Genomic DNA, 14,039 nt, shown 5'->3' on the forward strand with positions numbered 1-14,039 from the left:
TTTGCAGTCCATGTTCGACTACTTGGACAACGCCGTCATCAAACTGTGCGAAATGTCCACGGTGGGCACTGACCTGGGAACGGTCAAACACCAGATTGAAGAGCTCAAGGTTGGCATCTTCTCGTTAATGTGTGAACCATTTCCCCTCCAAAATTGGAGCCCAACTGACTAAGTCTGCTTTTCCCTGGAGCAGCAGTACAAAGTGGACGTGTACCAGCAGCAGATCGACATGGAGAAACTCTGCCACCAGGGGGAGCTGCTGCTGAAGAAAGTTTCAGACCAAACTGACCGGGACATGATCCAGGAGCCGCTGACTGAGCTGCGCCACCTGTGGGAGAATTTGGGGGACAAGATCACTCAGAGACAGGTAGACAGGGGACCACTCATGATGATGATGATGATGATGATGATGATGATGATGATGATGATGATGATGATGCTCCAACGAGGAGACTTGTGTATCTCAGCTGCTGCATTATGCAACTTGTTTTCTTGCCACCACAGCACAAGCTGGAGGCGGCCCTGCTGGCCCTGGGTCAGTTCCAGCACGCCCTGTCTGAACTCCAGGGCTGGCTCACCCACACGTACACCACCCTGGACACCCAGCGACCAATCAGTTCAGACCCCAAGGCCATTGAGATCGAACTGGCCAAACATCACGTACGTCTTACTCGAAAGTGATTTCTGAGCAACATTTTGAGGCTGAAATTCGGAATCCACGGTTGCAGGTTTTGCGCAACGACGTGCTGTCTCACCACGCCACGGTGGACGCGGTCAACGCGGCAGCCGCCGAGCTCCTGGAGTCGTCTCCTGGGGACGAGGCCAGCCATCTGAGGGAGCAACTGGACAAGCTCAACCACAGCTGGCAGAACCTCCTGCTCAAGACCCAGGAGCGGCAGAAGTTGCTTGAAGCCGCCTTGCACCAGGTAGACTTTAACAAAAGGTGCAGCTCTGGAAACAACTGGATCCTTGATCCATTTGAATTTTTTTCTTGTAGGCTGAGGGCTTCCATGGCGAGCTGGAGGAGTTCCTGCAGTGGATGAGGCGCACGGATAGCCAACTGTCGGCAGCCAAGCCCACCGGAGGTCTCCCCGAGACGGCCAGGGAGCAGCTGGAGCAGCACATGGTGACTAAGCAACCTACTTAACTCTTAAAACCAAGTCCAGGGACCCCAGGGACACATTTCCAGGAATTCAAATGATGCCAAAGACCAATTATGAATCCATGTTACCATGAAGCCATCTGCTCATCCACAGGAGCTCCAAAGCCAGCTGAGCCAGCGAGCCGATCAGTACCACCGGCTTCTGGACGCCGGCGAGTCCATGCTTCTGGCTCGCGGCGAAGACGCGGGACCGGGCACTACGCAGACCCAGCAGAACCTGGCAATGCTGCAGAACAAGTGGGCCATCCTCAACACCAAGATGGATGACCGGCGGGTAAGATGCTTTTGCCTTTGACAACAAAGTCGCACAGTCTGATTGTTTTCCTGTCAACCGCCGTAGGCAAAGCTGGAAGAGGCTCTCTCGCTGGCGACCAGTTTCCAGACTTCCCTGCAGGACACCATCAACTGGCTGACGCAGGCCGAGCAGACCCTCAATATGGCCCAGCCGCCCAGCCTCCTTCTGGACACGGTCCTCTTCCAGATTGACGAGCACAAGGTTGGGTCGCCGACCGTGACAAACAAGGTTTGTCCGTTCGCAGTTATGTGAACGCGGTTTCCAACTTCACGTGCGTTCAGGTTTTCGTCAACGAGGTGAACACGCACCGCGAGCAGGTCCTGGCCCTGGAGAAGTCCGGCTCCCAGCTGCGTTTCGCCAGTCTGAAGCAGGACGTGGTCCTCATCAAGAACCTACTGCTCAGCGTCCAGGCCCGCTGGGACAAGTTGGTTCAGAGGTCTCTGGACCGCGGGCGGCACCTGGATGAGGCTCGCAAGCGGGCCAAGCAGGTACTAAACCAGGGTGGCCATTTTTTTTTCCATCGAGTGATTAGGAAGTTGAGATTATATAAACAAACCTCTTTTCCTCAGTTCCACGAAGCCTGGCGGAAGCTGTCCGACTGGCTGGAGGAGGCCGAGAACCGCCTGGACTCGGAACTGGAAATCCCCAACGAACCGGACAGGATCAAAGTCCAGCTGACCAAACACAAGGTACGGTACGGGAATCCCGTTTGCGCCGACGTCCCTCCTCACATCTCGCTCGGTCTGGCAGGAGTTCCAGAAGGCGCTGGGATCCAAACAGCCCGTCTACGACACCACGGTGAGGTCGGGCCGGGCCATGCGCGACAAAGCTCAGCTCCCGGAAGACACCCAGAAACTGGACCTGCTGGTGGGCGAAGTCCGAGACAAGTGGGACACCGTCTGTGGCAAGAGTGTGGAGAGGTGACGAAATATTTTTTCCACAAAGGGCAACTTATGGCTTGCTCAGTTCATTAATCAAATAATTTACAATCTTTGTCTTCAAACAGGCAACACAAGCTGGAGGAGGCTCTTCTGTTCTCGGGGCAGTTTGCCGAGGCCCTCCAGGCTCTTGTGGACTGGCTGTACCGCGTGGAGCCTCAGCTCGCTGAAGATCTGCCCGTCCATGGCGACCTGGACCTGGTTTCCAATCTCATGGACTCCCACAAGGTACCCACTTGTCCTAGCTTAAAAGTTTGACACTCACAATGAGCCTCAGTAACGCCACCTGCTGTCTGAAACGCATTTCAGGCCTTCCAGAAGGAGATGGGCAAGAGGACGGGCAGCGTTCAAGCCTTGAAGCGCTCAGCTCGAGACCTCATGGAGACGGGTCGCGACGACACGGCGTGGGTCAAAGTTCAGCTGCAGGAGCTGAGCAACCGCTGGGAGACGGTGTGTGCTTTGTCCGTCACCAAGCAAACGCGACTACAACAGGCACTTAAACAGGTATGGAAAGAAAAAAAAAGTGAATGATAAAGTGAAAGGATCATCTTGGCGATACCTATGAGTTTTTTTTGTCGCATGTCAGGCGGAGGAGTTCCGCACAGCCGTGCAGATGCTCCTGGAGTGGCTCTCGGAGGCCGAGCAGAGCCTTCGCTTCCGCGGCGTCCTTCCCGAGGAGGCGGAGACTCTCCAAGCGTTGTTGCACACCCACCGCCAATTCCTGGGCACCGTGGAGGAGAAGAGGGCAGAGGTCAACCGGGCGGCGGGCATGGGCGAGGCCATCCTGGCCCTGTGCCACCCCGACTCCATCACCACCATCAAGCACTGGATCACCATCATCCGGGCACGCTTTGAGGAGGTGAGACATTTTTGCTGTCTCAGATTAAATGTGAGGTTCCCCAGGGCTCAATCTTGTGACACCTACTGTTTAATCTTTATTGAGGCAAATATTTCATTCCTAAAGGGGTACACATGGAATTGAAGGTGTTGAAAACAAACACGTGTGCTCACAGGTGCTGACGTGGGCCAAGCAGCACGAGCAACGTCTGGAGGCGGCGCTGACCGAGGTCCTGAACAACGCCAACCTACTGGAGGAGCTCCTGTCGTGGCTCCAGTGGGCCGAGACCACCTTGGTGCAGAGAGACCTAGACCCCCTCCCGCAGGACATCCCCCAAGTCAAAGGACTGATCACAGAACACCAGGTCGGCCTTCTGATCAACGCACATCCTTCGGTATTGATCGGACTCAATCTAAATATTGGCTCTCTGTCAGATGTTCATGGAGGAGATGACAATGAAACAGCCGGACGTGGATAAAGTGACCAAAAGTTACAAAAGGAAACCTGCTGAGCCTCCCAGCAGCTTGGCGGAGAGGAGAGGAGGCCGTGAGTCACTCGCATATATTGATTACCAACTCGTCACACCGATTAGTATTGGTTGATCATTTCCTGACATTACTGCTCCTCTCCAGGGCGACACCAGCAGCAGCAGCAGCATCAACAGCCGGCCTCGGTGCAGGTTTCCGGGACCAACCCCCGACTCAACCAGCTGTGTGCCCGCTGGCAGCAAGTTTGGCTTCTGGCACTGGACCGCCAGCGAAAACTCAACGACGCTCTGGACAGGTTGGAGGAGGTACAGCGGCATCATCGTTCTCTTGATATTTTCACGTCTTGAGTCAAATAGGTGTCACACAAACACATTTGCATTTCTTTCGTTGCAGCTTAAAGAATTCGCCAACTTTGATTTTGACGTGTGGCGCAAGAAGTACATGCGTTGGATGAACCACAAGAAATCGCGCGTCATGGACTTCTTCCGGCGCATCGACAAAGATCAGGACGGGAAGATCACGCGGCAAGAGTTCATCGATGGCATCTTGGCGTCCAGTGCGTTCACACACACACACACACACAAAAAAAAAAACATCTTTGGATATTTATTTGTATATTTCCCTCGCAGAGTTCCCCACCAGCAAGTTGGAGATGACGGCAGTGGCGGACATCTTTGACCGAGACGGCGACGGCTACATCGACTACTACGAGTTTGTGGCCGCCCTGCATCCCAACAAGGACGCCTACAGACCAACCACGGACGCTGACAAGATTGAGGACGAGGTGAGCGTCATCAACGCCGTGCATCTAATGAGTCCAAATCGAGACTTATGCTTTCGTCTGGTTCGATGCGGTGTAGGTGACTCGGCAGGTGGCTCAGTGTAAGTGCGCCAAGAGGTTCCAGGTGGAGCAAATAGGGGAGAACAAATACCGGGTAAGCCACGCCCACTTTTTGTTTTTACTTCGTGTGTACTTACAGATGATTGAAACGCGCCATTTGAGACACTCGGAGATGAGATGACATTTGTATCGTAATGAAATGATTTCGTCATATCAGATGAGATCAGACGTGCGTGTCACACTTTGTCACATCGTGTGCGTGTGTGTGTCTGCTCATGTTTGTGAGTCACTCCCGCTTCTAATTCATACGCATCTCCAGTCAAGTATTTGATAATCGTACAGTGGTGCCTGACTTGCAAGTTGTTCAAGATACGAACCGCTAGCTTAATGCTATCACGCAATGCAAAACACTATAGAGAAGCTAACCAAATTAGCATGGGGAAAGATGATTTGAGGTGCAAGCGTGGCAGCGATTAAACGGAACTCTTAAGTCAAGGTGCCACTGTACATGAAAAGGAACGCGCCTCCACAGGCTTATTGTTGTTGTTTTATTATTTTTGTTGTTGTTGCTGTTGTTTCAATCGTCATCTCTTTCTTTGTCCTTTGTGTTTCCGTGCGCCGCCTCTGCCGGATTTTTTCTAGTTCTTCCTCGGAAACCAGGTAACTTGTGATGCTCTGGCGTGACGTGTGAAATCTGCTTCCTCGCAAAAACAAATTTGGCAAAATGAGATTGCTATTGCGTTGTTTTGGATCCAAGGGACAAAAGCGAAAATATGAAAGTGATGATTGGAAGCAGGTTTCAGCGCCGTTGTGTTGTGATGAGTGTTTTCTGCGCTTTGTACTGACGCTGGTGAAGGAATCGGCCAGTTTCTTCTTTTTCTGAGATGGTGTGATGAGTTACAAGTTTGAAAAAAATCACACCACAACTAACCACTAATAACAAACTTTGTAAAGGCAATTGAGATTAACACTTTTTGCTCATTTTGTTTAATCATCAAGTCTTGAATTACATTCCGAGCATGTTTCATGACCTGGGACGACCCCGGCGATGATGTGATGGCTGCCAATGTTCCTTCTGGTGCATGTTTGCCTGCATGGCTGCTTGCTTGGGTGTTACTACGGATGCACGCGGAGGCCTCCTCGTGTTGACGCCTCCTCGTGTTGACGCCTCGCCTTTCTCTGCGCAGTTCGGCGACTCGCAGCAGCTCCGTCTGGTGCGCATCCTGCGTAGCACCGTCATGGTGCGGGTGGGCGGAGGCTGGATGGCTCTGGACGAGTTCCTGGTCAAGAATGATCCCTGTCGAGGTGAGTCTCCCCCCACAAAAAAAAAAATGGCAGCAGCAGGAAGCAGCCCAAGTGTCTCGTTTGTCTTGTCTGTTTCCAAACTGTCGGCGGTCACTCGGAGTTGTGTTTGCAGCAAGCACTTCAGTTAGCTTAACATTTCCATTAAGAAACACTGGCGGAGTTAGAGGGGGGGCCACGCGGGCACTGCCCCCCCCCCTCCCCAGTGAAATATGCTTAGTCCCGCAAGGTAGCGGGATTTTTTTGTTTTCTGGACATTGTTTTCCCACATTTCCATAAAATTAATTATCAGCGTTTTTTTAAGAATTTTTGGGGTTTGTGATTTTTTTTTCAAAATTTTACATAAATAGTCCCACCACAGCAAATTATTGAAAGTAATCGGGACGCTTGGTGTCCTCGCATGTTTCGTGTTCAGGTGTGTGTGTGTGTGTGTGTGTGTGTGTCCGTCTCACCTTCTTCAATTTGATGACTGGTTTGAAGTACTGCATGATGCATGCTCCCCCCTTTCTCCCTCCTTTTCTCCTCCCCCCTCCTTCCTTCCACTCCTCTTTCTTCCTCCAGTTCAACATCCCGGACTTAAGATCCTTCGCTCCGACTCCAGTAGCTCCATCTCATCGCGTATAGGTTGGACTTCTTCTCTCGCGCTTTCTCCACTCGCTCCTCGACTTCCTCCTTTCTTCTTGTCGTTTTGCTCGCTGATGTGTGGCTCGGCGTGCGTGCAAGTGTGTGTGTGTGTCGTTTTTTCACACTGTCTCCTGTGTCTCTCAGTGGCAGTCACTCCAGGCTATTTCTGCTGCAGAGGTATCTACCCTTCCTCCTCTCTCTCTCTCTCTCCATCCATCCATCTGGCTGTCTGACACACTGTCCATCCTAATCCGCACAACTGTGCATTGAGTATATGTGTGTGTGTTGGAGTCGCGGTCCAGTTGTGGTCATTTGGGTGTTGGCGCTGCTCGCTCAAGTTGGCCCGTTGATATCTTTGCTCACGTCACGTCGTACTTTAAGGACTGGAGTATGTGGCCGTGCAAAGTGCCGCTAGCGCTGTAAAGTGCCGCACCGCTGCTTCCCTCCTGCATCTTGAGCTTCCCGTGCACTTGTCATTCATTTTCTTCTCACTCGCTCCCTTCGATATGATAAATATGAATCTTGTTTTTTTGCAGCTTGTGCAGGCTTGTTGTTGTGCGCTTTGTTTGGGGGGCTGCCGCATTTTGTGGAGTCACGGAACCCCCGCCAAGCACGCTGATGTCATGTGATGGAAAAGCCCGCGGAGGCTAACGTTCAAATGTTGCATTTTCCAGCAGCTCGTTAGATTGCGCCAAGGCAGCTCAGATTGCAGCATTCCCCTCGGAACACACGTTCCAAATGAGCCCACCCGCTCCAGCACGTGCACTGCTGCTAAACAAGCGTCCACTGCTCTTATTTTACTTTTATTATTTCCTTTTATTGTTCGTATATTTTTAATGCTTACTATGATAAACGTTGTTTTGCAGTTTCATTTGTATTTTTTTTGCATAATAGTTGTTTTCATTAATTTTTGCATTTTTTTAAACTATTTAAAAAACAAATTACTGCAGTTTTTTATTATGATCTGCGTCCAGCTTCCTCTCGCCCTCTGCCGCCCCCTGCAGGCCTGGATGCCTTCTGACTTTTGTTCCCGGTTGTTGTGCTTGCGTTGCAGCGCGCGGGCGCACCAACCTGGAGCTCCGGGAGAAGTTCATCCTTCCCGAGGGGACGCCGCAGAGCGTGTGCGTCTTGCGCTCCCGGGGCCGCCGCTCCAAGCCGGGCTCCCGCAACGCCTCACCCACCCGCTCCTCATCCTCGGCCTCGCATAGCGGCGCCTCGGCCCCCTCCACGCCGGCGACACCCACCGCGTCGGCTTCGTCCAGGGTAGGTGACTGAACTTCGTGCAGCAACACATGTGTAACTGTAACATAAAAATTCAAGCGCCCTCTAGTGGATGTCATTCCGTAATATGTTGTTGTGTGTTACCATGTTATTCAACATTAACATGTTTTTGGTCTTGTTTTGTTTTTGTCTCTCGTCGTCGTTAATCTTCCTTCACACTTTTTCCTTTTTCCGATCAATATAACTTGATTTTAAAATAATCTTTTGTAACAAAATCCAAATGACTGGCTGGCCTCCCCATTCGCACATCTTCCACATTCTGCCACGTCCCTCCTTCCTTGCTTCCTTCCATTCTCACTACTATTTCTTGCTACCTTGCCACTTCGTCTTGCGCGCTTCCTTCCTTCCTATATGCTTTCTGCTTCCTTCCCTCATCACCTCGCTACTTCCTGACTTCCTCCCATCAGTTGTCGCACACTCACTCTCGTGACTACGCCAAGCCGTGGTTGGCGCACAGTAAAAGCGCGTCGGCGAGCAAGTGTCAGTGCTGCGCGGATGTCGGCAGCGATGAGGTAACGACGCACGAGACCATCCAGACATGGCAACATCCCGCCTCCCTTTCCGCGCCTTCCCCCTCCGCACTCTCCCGCCAAGCCCGGTTCATTGATTTAAAACGAAAAAAAAAGTCAGTCTTTCAATTTTAAGGCAGCTAACGATCCTAAAATGATCAACTTTGACCCCAACTGCACATTTCCTGTCTATTGTGTGTGTTAATGTTGTCAGCCATGTTGCAAATGTTGGACCCATCTCTGACCTCCAAGTGTCCTTGCAGAATCTTTTCTGTTGATTAATGTTTTACCATTTATTTACAATGATTTTATGATGATTGTTCCACAATATTAGATTGTCTACAAATTGCTACAACACACCAAATGCTCTGTTCCAGACAATGACTGTGACGCGGTAAGCTGACACTCTTTGTCTCTTCCCACAGGGGGCGTCGTCGGGCTCCAAGCTGAAGCGTCCGACCTTCCACTCCAGTCGCGGTTCGCTGACAGGAGAAAACGGCGGGACGGCGCACGCCGCCAAACGAAGCGGTGAGACCTCAAGACCTGACCTTTTTCAAATTGTCACATGACTTGATGCCGCTAATGTTACAACGTTTTACGTATGTGACTTCTTGAAAGTGTCAAATTGTGGATTTTGTCCCTCACGCTTTCCCGGCAGATCCAAAGAGAGCCGGGTCGTCGGCTAGCGGTCCCGCCAGTCGCGCGGGCAGCCGGGCGGGCAGCCGGGCCAGCAGCCGCCGAGGGAGCGACGCGTCGGATGCGTCAGAGCTGCAGGACTCTCGCTCCGTCTGTTCGGACGCGTCGGACACCCCACGGAGGCCCGGCGCCGGCGCCAAACCGTCCAAGATCCCCACAATCACCAAGAAGACGCCCAGCCCCAAAGCGCCCGCGTCCAGCAAGAAATAAGACAAGTAAAAAAAACATGTCCTCCTTTCACATCGTGGCAGCCTTCTTGCATCACTTGCTGGCATCCAGTTTGTGTCAAGAAGTGGGGAGAAGAAAAAAAAAAAGAAAAAGATGGGGCCACATGTGTTACCCTCAGGAGAGCCAGGAGCCGCCACCTCGAGGTGGTCCAACCTCGCCCGTGGTTTGCAAAAATTCGACACTTTACAAGCTTCCAGGCTTCCCGTCTTTGCGCAAGTGAGCAAAGAAGACGAGTCCAAACATGAGGCAAGAAAAAGTGGCCGCTCCAACTTTTCCGCCGTGTGCTGCTACGACACACAAAAGACATTTTGGCTTGTGGGCCAGCAAATATGCAACGTGCGACGGAACACTCGCTCAGGGGAAGGCACCCACGTGGAAGGGGAACCCCAGCGCGGCCGCCTCGCAAAAAGGAGCACTCCCTCGCTCGTTCCATCCAAGGGCGGGCGCTAGGGAGTTCTTCCCCCATGTTTTGTACCAAATAACATGCTGCAGTTCTGAATCGGAACTGAGACGCCAGGAGAGACACCAAAAGGATCCAGATGAAGATCAAGACACTTCTTTTGACTGTTACTGACGACATCCTCGACCGCAACGGAGGCGGGACGAACCGCCATTTTGAAGCTTGGATGCGGGACGACGAGGATGCCGCCATGCTGGGACGGGGTGTCAACTTTTGACACCCAACGCTCTTTTCTTTTCTCCCGCCTGTTACGGAAGATTATCATGTTACTTCTTTCTGTTAATTTATAATCCAACTTTTTTTTGTTTATCTTGAAATAAAATTAATATTTAATTCTGAAGTTGGCAGAAGAAGTTGAACTGGTGCGACCAATTGTGTGTGGACTCCATGTTGATAAGAGAGAAAACAAAGAAGATACCAGTTGTGGATTTTTATTTATTGATTGTCCCACCCCCCTCTGATGCTGCCAACACGTGTCAGAGCAAAGGTGTGTGTGGGGGGGCAAGTCGTGTAAAATGAAAAAAAACTAAAATTCTAAACCTTTTGTGCTGTTGTTTTTTGTATTAAAATCATGCTTGCAGTAATAAAAAATGTCTATACATTTGTGGAAAAGATTATGGCAAGGCTACTTGGAGGTTACAGAATCGACGAGCATTCCCAGTTGTATTTTGTTTTCATGTTTTTCTTTTAATGACACATCTGATGCGTTTGTGCTCGGTATTTATTTATTTAAGATTCCCAGAAGTTATCGCCGACGGCATTTCACAAACTGACCAGGAGATGGTGACAGACTTACGCCTATATATAAGGCAATTTTTAATCTTTCAAAAGCACACATTTATTAAAAAAAAAAAACACATATTAGTAAGAGTTACATACGTGTACACACAATGCGTAGACAATAATAGCCATCTTCAAATAACAAGGTCTTATAATAATCAATAAAAAGCCAATACTAATTTGCTAATCTTGGAACACAAGCCATTTTGTAGGGTTGACAATAACTGAGTTGTAGCAAGCACACAAATAAATATAAAATGCAAAAATGTCACCCATAACCAATCCATGAAACTAAATATTGCTCACTAGAGCGCACACCTGAGAAATGCTACAGTAGCTAACAACCTTGACCACTCCCAGCCGAGACAGGCGAGTGACATTTTGCTAGAAAGTAAACCAAAAATCACTGATAAATAAATAAACTGTAAATACTTTCTGGTTTTATAAACTGCTACAATGCAGTCATCCATGACTGGATTAGCGGGCAGTCAGTAAGGTTAGTAGCACTTGAGGTTCGAGAGCTTTGTTAGATAAAGATTCATTCATTCATTCATTCATTGTTAATACCAAAACGTGATTGATTATTGATTGACTTATATATATATATACGACTATAATCGTTTCAATGCTTTTCGTCATGTTATTAGATGAAGATTGATCGTGATTTACGGGACACGTTAGCATGCTGGTGTATATTGCATTCTCGAGCAACGGTTTCCGCCACATACATGGACGGCCAACCACTGCCAACACAAATACAGAAATTGATAACAGTGTTAGTGAGCCACAAATATTGCAACAGCATGTGCACAACACGGTAAAACCGGGACGACTCGTGCGTGCGTGTGTGTGTGTGTCATGCTTATGATCAATGCAGCTGATTGACAGCTGATTATGATCAATGCAGCTGATTGACAGCCCCATTGTCGGCTGATCCTCCTCATCCACTACGGGAGCTCACCTGAAATGAGATGATGAAAAGAAGGGGGCGGAGTTTATTGTCTTATTTCTAAAACTGCACCGCTTTTAAAATCCTTATCGGCCAATTGTTGTTAATTGTGTGACCTGGGTGATGTTGACACCGGTCAGTTTTTCCAGCGTGTCAGGGAGGCGGGCCATGATGTCCAGAACCTCCCCGGACAGTTTGGCAGCCCCCACATCGCCTCCGCTGGACACCATGGTCACTTTGTTGGCTTCGCACAGGGGCTTGCTGATCTCTTCCGCTATCTAGTGGAAGAAAATGCAATCGTCAACCATTTTGTGTTGTGTTTTGCCTTCCAGCGTGTCTCACCAGGGGCAGCTTCTCCAGTAACATGTCCACCATGGCACCAGCGCCGTACTGCTTGAAGGCCTCCGCCTTCTTGGCCATCTGCTCCGCCTCGGCGCGACCTTTGGCCTCCACGGCGTATGCTTCCGCCTCGCCCTTCATCTGCCGAAGCGGTGAAATAAAAATAAAAATTGACATTCCCATATTACTTGGAAGAATTACAACCTCTAGTTAAAAATGGTTTTATTCACCCTGATGGACTCAGCCTCGGCTTCCGCCTCCATGATCATCTTGAGACTGCAAGAAAAAAAAAAATCATTCAATAATTGGCATGAGTACTAAAAGTGAAATTAAGAAAAAATTTGGTTGATAAAGACTGAGAACTGACCGCTGGGCCTCAGCCAGCTTCTCCAGTCGGTACTTCTCAGCCTCGGCGGGTTTCTTGACCTTGGCCTCCAGCTCCTTCTCCTTGCGCGTGATTTCCTGCTCCTGCAGCGTGATCTGCTGGCTGCGCTCCACCACCTGCACCTGCATGCGTTCCTCCTCGATGCGCTGTTTGGTCTTGGCCACCTGCAGCTGGTAGGCCATCTCCGACTCGGCCTTTTTGGTGTTCACCTCCATGTCGTACGCCGCCTTCTTCAGCTCGTAGTCGCGCTGCGCCTTAGCCATGTCGATCTCGTTCTTGTACTGCGCCGACACCTTCTCCTGCATGGCGTGCGCCTCCTGCCGGAGCCAGGGGAGCGGCATTATCTCAGTTCCTGTCTTCACGAATTCAATCACAGGACTAGCGAGGACGTGAGAGCTAGTCAACTTTCTCACCCTGATGACGGAGTCCTTCTTGTTGAGCGCCTCACCGATGCGAGCGTCTTTTTGCACCTGCGCCGTGCGAGCCTTCCCCAAGGAGTGCAGGTAATCCTGAGCAAAATAAATCAACCTGATTGCTTTCTGTTGGGCGGCATTTCCAGGGTGGGCGGAGCCGCCAACCTGGTCGTCGTGCACGTCTTTGAGCGTGTAGCTGACCACGCTGATGCCCATGTTGAGCAGGTCGGACGACGCCACTTTGAAAACGTGCTCCGAGAACTTCTTACGGTCCTTGTAGATCTCCTGCAACAGCAAAGAATGGCATCATCAAGCGCATGGATGAGTCCAGTCTGTGTTTAATGTCACCTCCACGGTCAGGTGAGCAATGATGGCCCTTTGGTGTCCCTCCAACGTCTCCAAGGCGATGTGCGCGATCTCCGCCTCTGATTTGCCCATGAACATCTGGCAGGCGGCGGCCAGCATCTGCTTGTTCTGACCCTGAATCTTCATCTGTGGGGAAAAAACTTGTGATTCTGCCGAGTTGCTTTACGCCTTTCAGACTGACCTGCGCGATGCCCGTGACAGAGATGGGCACGCCGTGGCGGGTGTACACTTTGTCGCTCTTGACGTTCAGGGTCAGGGTGTTCAGGGAGATCCTGAGGAACATAAAGGATTGTATTGATGGAAAACTCCAGAACTGGACTGACATTGTGTTGCTGTTCCTACCTCTGCAGCTTCTGAATACAGGGGACGACGAAGACTCGGCCTCCGGCGATCATCAGCGGAGGGGAGCGACAGAAGCCTGGCAGAAAAGAACGTTATCAACACGGGGGTTCCGCTTTGAGGACCACCGCTGTAATGCAAGACGAGTGGGAGTTACCAGACACCACCATTGCTTCATTGGGCCCACAAGTGTAGAACATGTCGGCCGGTGCTCCTGGAGCCAGAAAAGCAAACTACAAAAAAAAAAAGGATGGGAGAACAGAAAAGTGAGTAGCTTTCTTCATTTAAAGGCAATTATTATTATAACATTCCCACAATTATGACATTATTATTTTTAATTTGTATTATTTTTATTTTTTTATGTATGATTTTTATTATTATTTATTAATTAAATAATTATGAAAGCAATTATTATTATAACATTAACATAAATGCAACGTCATGCAGCAATTTTTAGCAACATAGAGACCCGCCTTCAGCAACATCCTGGAAAATATACTGTACAAGGATTGATTGAATATTTATTGATCCCCGAAGGTAGAAATAAGCACAACAAAAACAAAACGTTTTCAAATTACCAGAGAAGGTGAAGCTAAGACTGAAACTCACCAGCGGGTTTGCAGATGAGATGAGGACGGTGGAGACCCGTAGCAGGTTAACAGGTTAAAAAAAATATGTAGTATTCGTTAACAGTAACGACGATGCGTTGGGCTTTACGGAGCAGACGGTAGAAAATGATGACGTCAATTCCTGGCGATTGAGTGACGCAGGCGACGGGAGCTGGACGGTTTCAAACAGCGACGTCC

The 14,039-nt window shown here is 50.0% G+C and overlaps 3 protein-coding genes and 2 long non-coding RNA genes across 30 annotated transcripts in view; 2 read left to right on the forward strand and 3 right to left on the reverse strand.

Annotated features, from left to right (window-relative positions):
• macf1a (microtubule actin crosslinking factor 1a) overlaps window positions 1-9,438 on the forward strand; it is a 65,655-nt gene extending 56,217 nt beyond the window's left edge. For 13 of the 25 annotated variants that reach the window (XM_037263647.1, XM_037263648.1, XM_037263628.1 and 10 more), the window contains 27 exons: window positions 8-109; window positions 194-367; window positions 505-660; window positions 729-926; window positions 998-1,126; window positions 1,257-1,436; window positions 1,503-1,658; window positions 1,739-1,945; window positions 2,027-2,146; window positions 2,208-2,377; window positions 2,464-2,623; window positions 2,705-2,899; window positions 2,982-3,254; window positions 3,409-3,597; window positions 3,668-3,779; window positions 3,866-4,026; window positions 4,115-4,277; window positions 4,351-4,505; window positions 4,582-4,656; window positions 5,205-5,222; window positions 5,750-5,867; window positions 6,426-6,488; window positions 6,633-6,665; window positions 7,543-7,751; window positions 8,177-8,281; window positions 8,704-8,806; window positions 8,937-9,438. In XM_037263647.1, coding sequence (XP_037119542.1) covers window positions 8-109; window positions 194-367; window positions 505-660; window positions 729-926; window positions 998-1,126; window positions 1,257-1,436; window positions 1,503-1,658; window positions 1,739-1,945; window positions 2,027-2,146; window positions 2,208-2,377; window positions 2,464-2,623; window positions 2,705-2,899; window positions 2,982-3,254; window positions 3,409-3,597; window positions 3,668-3,779; window positions 3,866-4,026; window positions 4,115-4,277; window positions 4,351-4,505; window positions 4,582-4,656; window positions 5,205-5,222; window positions 5,750-5,867; window positions 6,426-6,488; window positions 6,633-6,665; window positions 7,543-7,751; window positions 8,177-8,281; window positions 8,704-8,806; window positions 8,937-9,184 — 3,972 coding nt within the window. In that variant the 3' untranslated portion in view covers window positions 9,185-9,438. The remainder of the gene's footprint in view (window positions 1-7; window positions 110-193; window positions 368-504; window positions 661-728; window positions 927-997; window positions 1,127-1,256; window positions 1,437-1,502; window positions 1,659-1,738; window positions 1,946-2,026; window positions 2,147-2,207; window positions 2,378-2,463; window positions 2,624-2,704; window positions 2,900-2,981; window positions 3,255-3,408; window positions 3,598-3,667; window positions 3,780-3,865; window positions 4,027-4,114; window positions 4,278-4,350; window positions 4,506-4,581; window positions 4,657-5,204; window positions 5,223-5,749; window positions 5,868-6,425; window positions 6,489-6,632; window positions 6,666-7,542; window positions 7,752-8,176; window positions 8,282-8,703; window positions 8,807-8,936) is intronic. The other 12 variants (XM_037263646.1, XM_037263652.1, XM_037263651.1 and 9 more) reach the window with 9 other exon arrangements.
• The window catches only part of LOC119130302 (H-2 class I histocompatibility antigen, alpha chain-like), a 346,995-nt gene that overhangs the window by 213,224 nt on the left and 119,732 nt on the right, over window positions 1-14,039 (forward strand). The window lies entirely within an intron of this gene.
• The window catches only part of LOC119130478, a 340,541-nt gene that overhangs the window by 209,533 nt on the left and 116,969 nt on the right, over window positions 1-14,039 (reverse strand). The window lies entirely within an intron of this gene.
• Window positions 1-14,039, reverse strand: part of LOC119130460 — a 180,183-nt gene that overhangs the window by 82,784 nt on the left and 83,360 nt on the right. The window lies entirely within an intron of this gene.
• Window positions 9,959-13,997, reverse strand: flot1a (flotillin 1a). The gene is made up of 12 exons (XM_037264070.1): window positions 13,843-13,997; window positions 13,391-13,466; window positions 13,237-13,312; window positions 13,076-13,166; window positions 12,877-13,020; window positions 12,694-12,813; window positions 12,529-12,624; window positions 12,098-12,432; window positions 11,961-12,006; window positions 11,734-11,871; window positions 11,508-11,669; window positions 9,959-11,403 (listed from the first exon to the last, which is right to left on the reverse strand). Exons 2-12 carry the CDS (start codon window positions 13,431-13,433, stop codon window positions 11,383-11,385), a joined length of 1,272 nt encoding a protein of 423 aa, XP_037119965.1. The 5' UTR covers window positions 13,434-13,466; window positions 13,843-13,997; the 3' UTR covers window positions 9,959-11,382.

Source organism: Syngnathus acus, chromosome 11 (assembly GCF_901709675.1).
Source record: "Syngnathus acus chromosome 11, fSynAcu1.2, whole genome shotgun sequence".
In the NCBI taxonomy this organism is placed as follows: Eukaryota; Metazoa; Chordata; class Actinopteri; order Syngnathiformes; family Syngnathidae; genus Syngnathus; species Syngnathus acus.